This window comes from Falco cherrug, chromosome 8, assembly GCF_023634085.1.
Source record: "Falco cherrug isolate bFalChe1 chromosome 8, bFalChe1.pri, whole genome shotgun sequence".
NCBI classification, from domain to species: Eukaryota; Metazoa; Chordata; class Aves; order Falconiformes; family Falconidae; genus Falco; species Falco cherrug.
In genome coordinates, this window is record NC_073704.1 from 11280659 (window position 1) to 11294077 (window position 13419).

The 13419-nt window shown below is 43.9% G+C and overlaps 1 protein-coding gene across 6 annotated transcripts in view; it reads left to right on the top strand.

Moving 5' to 3' along the window:
• Positions 1 to 9430, top strand: part of KANSL1L (KAT8 regulatory NSL complex subunit 1 like) — a 67630-nt gene extending 58200 nt beyond the window's left edge. For 5 of the 6 annotated variants that reach the window (XR_008733467.1, XR_008733469.1, XR_008733471.1 and 2 more), the window contains 4 exons: positions 5264 to 5376; positions 6889 to 7069; positions 7660 to 7962; positions 8058 to 9430. Coding sequence is in view for 1 of the 6 variants with exons in the window: in XM_055717929.1 (XP_055573904.1) it covers positions 5264 to 5376; positions 6889 to 7069; positions 7660 to 7908 (543 nt within the window). In the remaining 5 variants the exon portion in view is untranslated. Of the gene's footprint in view, positions 1 to 5263; positions 5377 to 6888; positions 7070 to 7659 lie in introns of all 6 variants that reach the window. The other variant, XM_055717929.1, reaches the window with a different exon arrangement.
• The last annotated feature ends 3989 nt before the right edge of the window (positions 9431 to 13419 follow it).

Genomic DNA, 13419 nt, shown 5'->3' on the forward strand with positions numbered 1-13419 from the left:
CTTCAGAAGGTAAACAGTCTTTTTGCACATGGGCCCAGCAGGTTTCCTCAGTTTTCTTCTCGGTGTTCATTTTCCTGCAACCATCCTGTTGGGAGCAAACTTTTCTTCTTTCTGCTTTGTCAGGAACAACATAACCTTCAGCATTTCCTGCTTGCCTCTTGCACTAAGTTTGCACATCGTGTGCTACTGTTGCTTCCTCCAGACATAAGAATCCACCTTTTTCTTCCAGGGAATGCCCATGGACTTTGCAGCTGGGGGTCCCTTTCTCCCCTAATCAGATGTTGGATGCATTTCCTAACCCCAGTGTGAATGTACCAGCACGTCTGGTCTCTGGGCTGGTTTTCTGTCCTTCCAGTCTTTTTGTGGCTTTTTTTCCAGAAACATGCCTGTTTTGCTGTCTTTTTGATAACTCTAACCTCATTACAGTCTTTGCTGTCGGCCACTATCAGCTGTAGTAACTCTAGGACTTACATTTGTACCTTCATGCACAATGTTTGTTCTTGAGCTCCTTTTTCAGACACTCTCTACAACCAGGGTTTAAGTGCCTTAGTAGGAAAAGATTGCATTTGGGTAGCGGTACAGAAGGTTATCCTAAACACAGTAAACAAAGCTTTGTGCCACTCCCTTGGGGTAGAAAATACACTCTCCACAAAGATGCTAGCTTCCACACAGTTTTACTAGGTCTGTAGCTGCCTGCTTCATGGAAATGAACCTTTTCTTTTGGAGAGCATCACCGTCTCAGCTCCCTGCCTGGTGTAGCTGCACTTACCTGGCACCATACTCTTGGATCAGACGGAAAGGAAAAACTTACTCTGTCCCTGCCTTTCCTCATCACTTGAGAAATTCTTGTGAAATCTGGTGGTCAGATTTATGTGACCTTGACCCACTGCCTTTTAGTTTGGTGCCATCTCTGCTAGCAGGAAACATTCCTGATCTTTTGTAGTGAGAAGGTCAAAATACATACATAGGAGAACCATCTTGCAAGGATATTTGATTAAACCATTTGGAGAATAATAATAACGGCAGCAAGTCGCTGTCCCTTGAGAATCTACTATTCATTGCTCACTCGCAGGGGAAAAAGAAGAATTTCAACAGTGATTTGACTTCAGGGCTTCAAAGGACTTGCTTGGAAGACTCGGTCAATGTCTTGTTTAGATTTCAGAACCCATACAGATGACTTGTCTCATGTACATTTAGCGATCTTGCTGAAGGGACTTCAAGGTGTCTCTCTCTGAAGCTCATGGGCTAATCTCTTGTTTAGTAGCCCTCCCACTACATTTGTATTTGGCATGACGAGTTGATCCTGTATGATTCATCCTTTGGCCAGGAAATAACTTGAGTTAACAATAAAGCAGCTTTGCCTCCTGCTGTGGTCCACTGCTTCTGTATTGTCTGCCAGCTGCTGGGTAGAAAGAGAGAGATGTCAGACAAGAGAAAAATGCTAAAAGTTCTTGTTTGTCTATTGCCAGTTTTCCCCTTTTGTTTTGGGATCATGTTAATTGGTTTGGACGTTTTTCAGAATACTAAGAAAAGGTGGTTGTCTGATCATAATTCCACTTCCTTTGCTTTAGATTTTAGGCCGAGTTAGATTTGTTACTGCGTAAGCTTGGGAAATGACATGAGAAAACAGCAGCATTACCTTTTTGCATTTCTGCACTTGCATTCTGAGACTCTTGAAATTGTTCCTTGTGCTGAAATCAAGGCAAGCTTCAGTAGATTATTCGTGAAGGATGAGAGAGGGCAAAACATACTTTCTGCTTTTACATAAGTAAGCTTTTCCTTTGCTTTCCACTGCATAGTAGCCTGTGGTGGGACTGTGTAACAGTTTCTGTTCTGCCTACCTTCTGCATGGCTAAATTTAAAACTTCTGGAGTAGTTCTTGTGTCAGCCAGCAGTTAGGGATTTGTTCTACTTGATACCTTTTTTCCCTCTTTTTTTTTTTAATCTTCTCCCTCTTCTCCATAAGGCTTTCAATGCAACAACCTGAATCTGTGCAACAAGCTTGCATCCAAAGTTTCCACAAGTTACATTTGGGACCTCACATTTTAATGTGTCATGTTCTATAGGAGCCACACTTCCAGGGACAGGAACTCAGCAGTTTCTGAAAGTCAGGCTTATTAACCATTATTGTCTCTATTTGAGTACAAAAAGCTTATGGTTCTTCGGGTGTCTCATTTTTGTTTCTGGAAATTCCGCCTTACAAGGACAAACATAACAAACAAATGGGCAATGCAAAAGTTAATCTACTATCTATGTCTGCTCTATTACTTGCTCTAAAAATACTTAGTTTTTGGAAATAGAGCATTTGAGTTTCCTGGTTTGCATGTATGAATTTGCAGTCTGTTATTGCTTTAAGGCATGGGAGGGTGTGGCGCAGGTTTTCCTGTTTTATTTTGTTTTTAATTTGTTTTGTCCAGGTTAAAGTTTCTGGCAAGGCATAGTTGTAAAGTAACGTTCAAGTTTATTTTGTAGCTGTTTTAGTAATGACAAATACTTTGGAATAATTCTGTGTGTAATTAGTTTTGCATAAGTGTTTTCATGGCTTATGACTCAGTGTTTCCCATGAAGCCAAAGACCGAAGCACAGACTTTGTTGTTTTGAGAACCTTTCAGAAATATTCCTGGTGCAATTCAACATTCATGCACAGTGTCTTGCAGCTTAACTAGATGCGATGGGTGTGTGTGGGTGTGTGTCCAAATCTTGGTTTGCTTTAAGTCTTTTTCTTTGAGTGAAATCATTAGACATGCCTTACAAGCAGGCCTTCCTAATAGTCTTTTCTCTCAACATCACTGCCAGACCCATCCACTGAGGAATGACAGTTCTTTTGTCCTTTTTCAAACTAACCTTAGTGAAGGGGAAAAAAAAAAAAATAATCAAATTTCTCCAGTTAAAGCAAGTTTAAATTAACCTAAAGCTGGTGGAGTAAATATATAAAGTGTCACAAAGCTGGGGAGGAGCAGAGGCTGTGCTGAACCTTTTACTCCGATGTAACAGGATTTTATTCGTAGAACAAAGAATAATCTTTATATAAGAAAATGTAAAACTCATTTTAAATAAGCAAGTAGTTAAATCTGCTATCACCAGCTATGGAAAAGGAACAGTAAGGCTTATTTCTGTATTTTTCAAAACTCTTTGCTTGGACAGGAATGTGGACTTCGATTCTTGAAAGGAAGCTTGTTAAAAATGAAGTTTCTTCCCAGCATGAAAAGTTTTGGCAATTTGCTAAGAAAAGTATTTTCAAAGTCTAAGTTTTTCTTTCAAAATTATCTTTTGTTTCCACTTCAAAGGAAATCTGAGCACACAGAAAAATCCTGAATTTTCCCTGAGGGAATAGCACTTTTGTAGTTCATAAAATTCTCACTTTCACGCTATACATCACTGACCTTGGAAAGACAGAATCTGAACTGAGATGAAGCCCCGTACTGATGCCATCCAAGTGAGAGAGCTGGTGAATTCCAGAGAGAGGAGGAAGGCCATTAAGTTGACCTACATGAAAGGAAACCAGCAGCTAACAAAGTCGTTTGTGTTTAACATAAATAAATTAAAGCAATGAGGAATCTTCAAAAAGCAGTCATGAGATGGGCAAACAAAGCAGGCCTGTTTGTTTGAAGGTTCCTGTTGAACACTGGGCTGAGGAGGAACTGGACAGCTACAGTTTTAGCAAGCAAGTCCTGTGGCCGAGTCAGATCGTACTGCTGTCTTTAGGATCACAGAATGGTCAGGGTTGGAAGGGACCTCTGGAGATATCCGGTCCACCCCCCTGCTACAGCAGGTGATCCTTTTCACTGACCCCATTAAATTTCATTCCGGTGCTGTAGTTCATGACCAGCCATCTAGGTTGGAAATGTGCTCTCTGGTAAGCTGAGTGCCACTACCAGATAGTTTACAGCATTCTAATGCTTGGCACTTGTACCATAATGGTCATGAACTACCTTAGTGCTGCAAGACTTGATACAAAGAATGGCTTCTGCACAAAACCTCAGGGCCCTAAGTTGCCTGGAGCGGAGTACTTCTAGCTGACAGCACAACCTATATTGTATGGCGCTATCTGGCACTGCAGCGAGGACTCTGTGTTTGGTTCTGTGTTTTATCAGACTCAATTAGAAGATAAACGTTACTTGTATAATACCACTGCGGATTTTGCTTTACCGAAAAAATAAATTTCTTTTCCATGACATCCCCCCCCCCTATTATTCATATGATTCTCATCCAGGACCAATCTGGCAGTGCAGCTTCATGGCTCCTACAACCAGGAATTGTTCTTTCCTAGAATTCCTCTGCTTTTGAGTTGGGAGTGGCTGGCATAAAATCCATGGCTGCAGCACTCATATGCTTTTGCCAACCTTGGCTTTTTAGGTGAACTTTGAAGAGGTTGAATGGTTTGGAGCACTTTGAAATAACTCTGAGCTGTGCTGGAGGGGTCCGGCCAAGAGCTCACCCGGCCATCTGGGGAGTGAGGGGGAAGGGCAGCAAAGTGCTTCTCGCCCAGCTATGTCTGAGCAAACTTCCTGGTGTGCTGCCAATGGAAAAATGAAGATGGTTCTTTCACAGTGAAGGTCAGATGCAATAGCTTACATCTCAGTTTTACCTAAAAAGCTGGCTCTTGTTTGGCTATGAGCAGTTAAAAGTACTCACATGAAGGCTGTTTTAAGCTCTACAGGAGTCATGCAAATCATTTGCTAAGAAATAGTCTCTTTCGAAGCAGAAACCATTTGCTGCTTGGTTTCGTAGCAGGAATGCAGCATCTCAGGTTTGCTGAGTTCCTCTCAATGTGGAGCTATCAAAGTCCTTGGTGATCGCAGGCAGACCTATTTCTCCGTGCTGGCAAATCCTGCTGCTTCCCAGCCTCTCCTCCTAAAGCAGTCTCTGGAAACTCCTAGAATTTTTGCTTGTCTTTATTACATGCTTTTAATACTGCCTTGATTTGCAAATGAATACTTGTCCTCTTAATTTTCTGCCTCTCACCATAGAGAGAAATGTGTTGGGGGGGGAGGGGGTATAATTTGTATATCCATTCACATCAACCACAGACAGACATGTAAAGAAATAAAATGAAAGTGACAGCATCCTATATACTAGAGCTCTAGTGAGACTTTAAGCTGAATGCATATGTGTTTTGATGTGCCTTTGCACCGCAAGCATGCATTGTGTTGCCTCCTCATTTGGTGAACAGGCTTTTGCAGAATTATATATAATATTGGCTGCCTTTGTCTCTAGTGATGTTCCTAATTATGGCAGCTGCTACCCCTGTATTTCGTTACAGATAGAAGATCTGTCAGATGAAGTTTTTTCCTTACGTCATACGAAGTATGAAGAAAGAGAGCGAGCAAGGTGGTCGCTGTGGGAGCAGAGCCGCTGGCCCAGAAGGAATAGCAGGCAGGTGTACTGACTTTGATAAGAGCATTCCTATTGAACCACTGGTGTTGGCTGCTGGTGCAGCAGTTTAAGAAATGCTGTCACAGAGAAGTTTGAAAACAGGGGCACTCTTCATTAATTAACTCATCAGGGACAGTACCAGGCATGTTTGGTTTTGTGGCTGGAAAGGGAAGGCAGTGCTGAAGCATGCATACTTACCAAAATTTGGCATGTTAGTGAACTGGTATTAGTGAATAAAAATCTTACTCCCATACCGAACGCATAGCTCTGCTATTTTGTGCCACTCCCAGTTATTTCGACTTTAGCCACCAAGTGTAAAATGAGCCCTTCTTCACTCACCTGATTTAGATGAAAGTCCACTGCATTCAGAGACGCATTACTGAAGGGTCCTAGGCTGTGCCAGGGACCGTAGGCTTAAAAAAGTCATTGCGTGAAATAAGTTAATTCTCACAGGCTTACCGTCTGGTGCAAAACTCATCAGAAATTAAATACAAGCCCTAGAAGTCTTGCAAAAAGTAGTGCATATGAGAGTGAACATCATAAAACCGTATCTGCAGTTTGGCTCTGAGAAAATGACTCCCATAAATTGCTTCAGGATCTGCCAGGACAAAAAGCATCCTATAAATGCTGGGATAACTTTTTCTGCTATTTATCATATGCTTGTGTCTATTCTTGGCTGAAAGTGAACTGTGACACTATGAATAAATATGCAAAGGGAGGGTTTTTTTTTTAATGCAGGATAAAATTAGAGCTAAACTCTATTAAGGAATTCTTATTTTAAGCGATTTTGAACATCAAAAAAGCTTTAGAAAGTGTACTGAATAATACAAGTTCTGTATGTCCCCTTAATTTTGAAACACTATGAACTCCTTGGTGAAATCTTAGTGCTCTTTGCATTCAGAAGTAAAACTGCCCTTGACATGAGCAAGGTCAGACTGCCACCTGGCATTTAAGATGTATGCCAGTATTTTATATCTAGTTCAAATTTGTACAAAAGGTGAGGTCAGCCTTTTTAGTTGTCTTAAATTATTTTGACTGCTTTGGAGACGAGTCCAGAACAGAGGTGGGAAGGGGGAGCCCGAGGACCTGCTGTTTCTTCCTGAGTTCCACTGGCACCGTCCGCTGACATTGCGGTTTGGACTCCGCAGGCTCCTGTGAATGACGCCATGTTCTCCTGAGTGGGAAGAGCCCACAGCTGACTTCTCTTGTCCAAAATTACAGTTCTGGTGAGCATGTGGAGCGAGGTGCAAGAGTGGGACCAGCCACCAGCTGTTCTGCAGCCAGAGTGTACCTGTTCCAGCCCTGTTTTACCCAGTTAGCTCCTCCACACAGCACTCCGCTTGTGACAAGGTTGTCAAGAACCATGTGTTTTCATCTCCTTTGATTTAAAGAAGTAGAACATAGACAGTATGTAAGGAGAAACTGCACACTTTGAAAGAAAATCTAAACTTCCAGGCACTGTGAAAGGGCAGGGAGCAGCCCTTAAGACTCTTGTCTCTTATCTCACACTAGATCTTACAGCAAAAATGCTGACGGACGACACAGCCAAGACTCAGTGCAGAAAGACCACCACGGCAGTTCCTGTGCCTCGCTGCATTGTGCTGCTGAACCTGTTCCCGACTTGACTTCAGAAGCCCACAGCTCCGTCTGTTCAGGGATTGCACAAGTCTGCAGGGAGAGCCAGGAAGCGAAGGTGGGTCTTTCCAATAGCTTCCAGGTCTGGTCAGGTCTTCAGTGACCACTATATCTAACCTAAAACAAAGAACCTGAAACTATCCTGAATGTAGCGCTCCTGTTTAGAACTAGGTTGCTACACTTCATCAATGAAGCCCAAGATTTGTGAACATGTAAAAATTTCCTTGCTCAGTACCCACGGCACGTGTTTCTGAGGTGAGCATGACATGCCTGCGTTCAGCAATGCTGGATCTTTTACCAGGGATGTTGGCCAGGGTTCCAGACAGGCCTGATCGTTACGGTGTCAGGTATCCTGATGGTCTGGCACCATGGAAAAGAGCTTCCCCCTTCCCATACCGTGCCTGTTCCACTGTAGCTCTGTTACTAGTTCAAAACCACATGAAGCCAGCTTACATTGACAGCTGGTGCCTAGCAGCGTCGTATTCTTTATCTGAAGAGCCCTGCAAACACTGTACAGACAGACACTCATTTGTTACTTGATAGCTGATCATTGTGCACACAGCTAATCGGTTCAGACTGAACTGAAATACCTTTTCCCCCTCTTCCCTCTTTTTCCACCCTCACTCCTACCCTTCTGATTCCTTTCAGTCTGGGCTGTGGGAACTTCGAGTTTTTCCACTAAAAAATGAAGAGGTAGAAGCTTTACTGTGCCAAGATCAAATAACAAATCAGACTGAAATGTCAAGTGCAGCTTTCCCCAGTGACTCTCCCTGTACTTCATGCACGCCCATTGGTTTGCCAGACAATGGCCATCCACCAAGAAAACAATCTGCCGAAGACTCGGAAGACTGCGAAAATGTTTGCCTGGGAATCAACAATACAAGAAAACAAAGGTGACAGGGAATAATGTGGTTCATTAAGAAAGCCAATTAAGGTGGAGAAAAGCGTAAGGTAAAATCTCTCTTGTTCACCCAGCATATGACAGCACAATTCAAAACCTGTATGTTAGCTGCATATAATATATTTTCTTTCTTGCTTTGTAACAGGCAGGATAAATCCCAAAGACAACACTTTCTTCTTCCTGAACCCCAAGAGAAAGTAATTAATTCAAGCTGGAAGTCTAATATTCCCGATGTCGGGAGTGGGCACACATAAATTGCTGGCACCATTCACTTTCTGTTGTCATATTGCCACATCTGTTAATAATCATCCTTTTCTGTTTTGTTTGTTTTCAAATGCATTTCTGGTTCTAGTGGATTCTGGTGCAGCAGGATATGCTGTCTACCTTAATCAACAACTTCAACTGAACACAGAAAAACTACTTGAAAAAAACAGTGGGGAGAAGCAATAGCCTCAGATTATTTTCCCGTGTGGCATGACCGTGGGGCAAAAATCTGCCTCTCTAAATGCATGTGTGTAACCCATGTGCAAGAGAAGGGGTAGGTGAGAACTGGCAGTTTCAAAGCAGGTGTTCTGGAAGCCTTGCATCTAGCTTAAAATCTGTACTCAGCTCTCAGTAGTGCCAGGGCATGTTTCGTATAGACGGTCCTCAAGCAATAAGGTAGAAATAGACCACTGCATTTCAATAGTCAGTATATCCGCTCCTCAGAAAGTAGGGTTTCTGCAGCAAAGAGGAGTCAAGTCAAATCAGTGACGCAGCTCTTTGAATATTGTGTTTTGGGTCATCTTACTTCCTTAGTCCTTCAGCAGCTAATGAGGCTCATAATATTTTGCTTTAATATGTTAAAGACAATTGTTCTGATTTCTGTACAGTGCCTTGTAAGAGTCTCGCAAGTATGCCAACATTTGGTGACTAGCTGAAAAGGAAAAGATGATTGAAGTCTAGAAGACCAATAAAGAAAAAAGCCCCAAAGCTTTCCATTGTGATTCCAGATAGAATTTGAATTTCCCAGCGAGTTCCTGGTGAGGAAACAAAAGCAAGTTGTTTAAACTTGCATCTAAATAGCATAGTTTGGAATGTATCTGCAGTCTCAAGAGGTATTAACAAAGATTAAACATTGAATGTATGTATAATCCATCAACAGGAAGTTTTTCTGTGTAGGACAGTTGAAGGCAATTTAATAGGGGTCTCTGTCTTTGTGCAAAATTTTCTTCCACGTGTAATATCTGGAATGGCACTGGACAGATGACCCAGTTTTACTGTCAATTTTTTTTTTTTTTTTTTTTTTTTTTTTTTTGGTCAAAATGACAGGAAATACTCCCTAGGCATCTGAAAACAGTTCAGTAAAGTTTCAACACTACAACCTATTGCTACATTGTAGTTTATTGCACATTCTGATTATTTTTTTAAACACTTTTTTTAACACTGGTTTGTCTTAAACTTGAATCTTGCCTCGATGTCTGATACAATAATCTTTGATGCAAGGTTGGTTTTTTTAATTAAAAAGTTATTTCTATATATGTTGTATCTAGTCTGAATTTGATGGCCTTTTAGAAGTGAAGAAATAGCAGTAATGCTTCCTCTTGGCACAGAGACCTGCTTGGCCCAAGAATGGCTTTGCAAACACCCTGAAGTGGCAGCGACGCTCAGCTTTGCTGTCGCACTGAAGCTGCACTGGTGCTGCCAGGCTAAGGTCCCCCTCAGCATCTCAGCACAGAGGTAGATTTTTCCATCTCTCTTGTCCTGCATGCGCATCTGCTGCTGGGAAAAGGTTTCTGAAAGTTACGTGTCTCAAATGCTTTGCAGGTCTTTTCCATACCCACATCCATTCATTAAGAAGCCTGATCCAACCAGCTCTCACTCAGCTTTGTTGCAAGGTCAAGACTGCCCGCTCTGTCTGATCCCGGGGGGCCGTGTGACAGGTTTCTGCAATTTAAGAGGTGGGATAGGCGAAGTAAACCAGCTAGCTGTCTTCCGTCTTCTGAAGGTGCTGTCAGGAAATGCAATCCAGCGTTTTACAGGAAGAAGCAAGAGGAGAGTGTTCTTCTAGATTGGAGGGTGAGAAGGGAAGGATGTTAACACCAGGCCAAAACAACCCTGTGTGATAGGAGCTTGATTCACCAAGTCTGGTCAGCCTGGTGAACTGTGAAGCTGTTCCTGCACTGCTGCAGTGTGCTGTTGAACCACTGTGTTGCTTTTGGGTCAGGCTCCGCTGCGCTGGTCTAAAGCAGCTGCTTGTTACCTTGCCAGCTGCAGGAGCCACACAAGTGGTTATCAATACGAGCAAGGTTAAGCACATTTTCTTTGTCCCCTCTTCAGATGTTCTTTGTCAGCTGTTGTGCTAGTGCCTCACAAGGCAGCAATGCAAAGGCTAGTCAAAGAAAGGGCGGGCAGCCAGGAGACTGAAAAAAAATCCCTGGAGAAACTATAAAAATGTCTATTTGGTCATCACCCCACCCCACCACTCTCAGAAGTCTTTTCTCTAACAGCTGCCTCTCAGCTGGCTAGACCCGTGGCAGCAAACTGCAACTGCCCTCGCACGAAGAGCTGCCTGACCAACTGCAAGGCCCGAGCATTTCTTCCTCCGCACGTGCCCACCCCAGTGCTGCTCTCCGAGGGGGGGCAGAGTGGGGCGCAGGCTTTCTCATCATCAGATGAGAGCACATGCAAGTGTGGCAGGCAAAGGCCAGTGGGCAGGGGTGACCAAGAACAGGCTCCACTTGCTTTTCTCACGTCGCCTGCCTACCTCCCGCAGCCCTTCACCTGGCAGGGGCAGATGGGGAACACAGCACAGGTCAAGCGAGATGCTTTTTGGGAAGCCCTGGGCTGTGCTGCTCGCCCACAGCACCTCTAATAATTTGCCACCTTCTTGGAGCAGACCAGGTGCTGTGCCCTGCCCTCTGTTTCTACCCTGTGCGTCTTTGCTCCAGCCATCTATGCACCTAATTTTTCAGTAACCCCCTTTCACTACTGGGATAGGCTATCAAACTTGCTTAACTGAACCCAGTCACAGCAGCAGCCCCCTCCTTTTGTCTTTCCCTGTCCTGCATGCAGCACAAGTACTCTGTTGCCTGCAGCCCTTTTCCCTGCAGGGCTGGACTCCCACCTCCAGACAGTTCAGTTTTGCATGAACGTTGGTGTCATGAGGAAGCTGCTGGTGGTGGGAACAGGCTGAGCGCTCAGAGCCAGGCTCATGCTTGAAACCATAAAATGTGTAAGAAACCCCTGCTCGTCTCCTTTCCTTTCTAAAATTTTAAACAGGGTGGGGGGAAACCCCAACCCATTTCTCTTTTGGCTGTTAAGCTATGAAAACAGCTGTCAGCGCTGCTCCTGATGTTCTGGCAAAAGGTATTACAAAGGCTGCCTGTGAAATACCAGCTGAAATGTAAGGCAGCGAGGCCCCCCCCATGAAACTGGGGTGTTGCAGCTTCACAAAGCAAGTCATTTCCCTTGAACTTGTTTACCATTTTCAATGAAGACATTTTTTAAGGCCACCTATGTTCTGTTCCCTGCTGCTGTGAGGTTTAAACACATCATCTCTGCATCCAGGACCTTAATGGAATGTAAGTACAAATACAAACTTATAAGCCCTATTAAAATTAAGCTCTGTGTGTGTCTACTGCAGTTTTTTATCTTGCACAGGGTTGTGCACTGTACCACCCTGTGGAGCACATGGCCAAGCCCAGCCTCACTCCACTATTTCAGAGTTCCTTTTATCCTGTTTTCCAGTGCAGGCAGAGCCTTTGCACTGTCAGATCACCCTGGACTGCTCCAGACCATGTGACTCAGTATCACTAGAGTGTGCCCTCCCTTGTTGCTGAAACTTTGCTTTATCAGAGAATTGCAACATCTAACGGTCCTGGGGTTTGGTTGGCCCTGTGGATACCACACAAGCAGCTCCCGGTTTTCCTGTTGGTGCTCAGTTCAAGTCCTGCCGGCTATGGTGCTTCCACTATGGGGTTACGTTACTGAGCATGGGAGGACAGCCCTAACTAGACCCTAAGAGGTAACTTCTGTTAATAGACAGAGGCAAGAAACTGGAAGTCTTAGGCACTAAAAGAACTGTTACTTCCATGGATGCTCTGTGGTCACTAAAAAAAAAAAAAAAATTAACCTTAGATGTGTAAAAAGCTGCTGCAGCAGTAGCCAGCTCCATAAACCCTGGGTGGGATTTAGACAAAAAGAAGCAATTGAGTAGTTTTACTGTGTGTGTAATTTCTCTCTCCCACAACACTCCTAACTCAAGAGTCAATACGACAAAGTGACTACAGCCTCCGAAAGAAACCATACCCTTACGGCTCTGTGCTCTGAAATAGGCACAGTACCATCAATTAGCTACCACGGCTTTGGGATACCTGTTCCCCACAAAATTAATCCGAAAAAAAAAAAAAGGGGGGGCTGTCTGTGGTAAAAACAGTTTGATTACCCTTTCAAACCAGCTTATGGTCAACTGTAGGAGGCAAGGATACTACAGCTGTTATCCTACTGCTTTCAATAGCATGAAAGGCCACACTTCCAAATCCTAAACTAACAGTTCATAGCCCATTTGTGGCTGCTTGGCCTGCATCTTAGATACCAGAGACGCAACGGTTTCTCTACGCACACTGTATTAGACCCTACACAGGTTCTTCCCAGAAGTATGAACAAGCTGCTTTAACACACCTGAGAGCCATACAGCCTATGACCCTCCCTAGCCAAGCTTTCTTTTGGCAAACCTCTTCTGAAAGACGTCTGGTCCAGATGACTCCATTTTTCTTCTGCTAGGTCTCAAATGAGTTGCAAGTGGAAACAGGAAGCAAACACATTTGTTTACCTAAACAACTATTAACCACCCAGGAAAAAGCAGTAGTTAAGCCATTTCAGATGCCTGTCTGGATTGTTTGAACTAGCCCTGGCTTCTCCTGCTGAACAGTGGCAGTGACCCACACTGCAGCGCAGCCATCTCCTTCCACAGCCACCGAGCAGAGGCCCCCCTGTAGGACACCACGCGGTCTGGGCATGGAAAAGAGTGCCTCAGCGTTTGGTAGGTGACACGTGCCCAGCTTTGCTGCAACGACAACAGATTTGACTTTGGCCTTGTGGAAATGGACTGGCTGCAGCTGGGGAGCTTCTGGCCTCTTCCCCTGGGGCAGCAGACTGTTTGCAACCCTTCTGTAATTACAACTTAAAGGGAAAAATACCATGCGGAATACCATGAAATATTAAAGGAGTCAGCAACACTAATTAGAGCCATGGGAGGCAGGTCTATCTAAAATGACCTGCTCAGGTCTTCCTCTACTGGGTTGTAACCCCAACCTTCACGTGCCCAAACAGGCCAGGCTGTGAAGTCAACCCGAGCAAATTGAAGGTATGAGAACTATTTGGCTTCCTAACTAAAAGCAGCATTAAGCCCTTCTACAGAGCCATCTCCACACAGTGCAGTTCAGACTGCATACACTGAAATCTCTTCAGCAGACAACGCCCCTGTGTGTCGCTATCTTAATCGTTTGCTCAAGCACACCTACAAA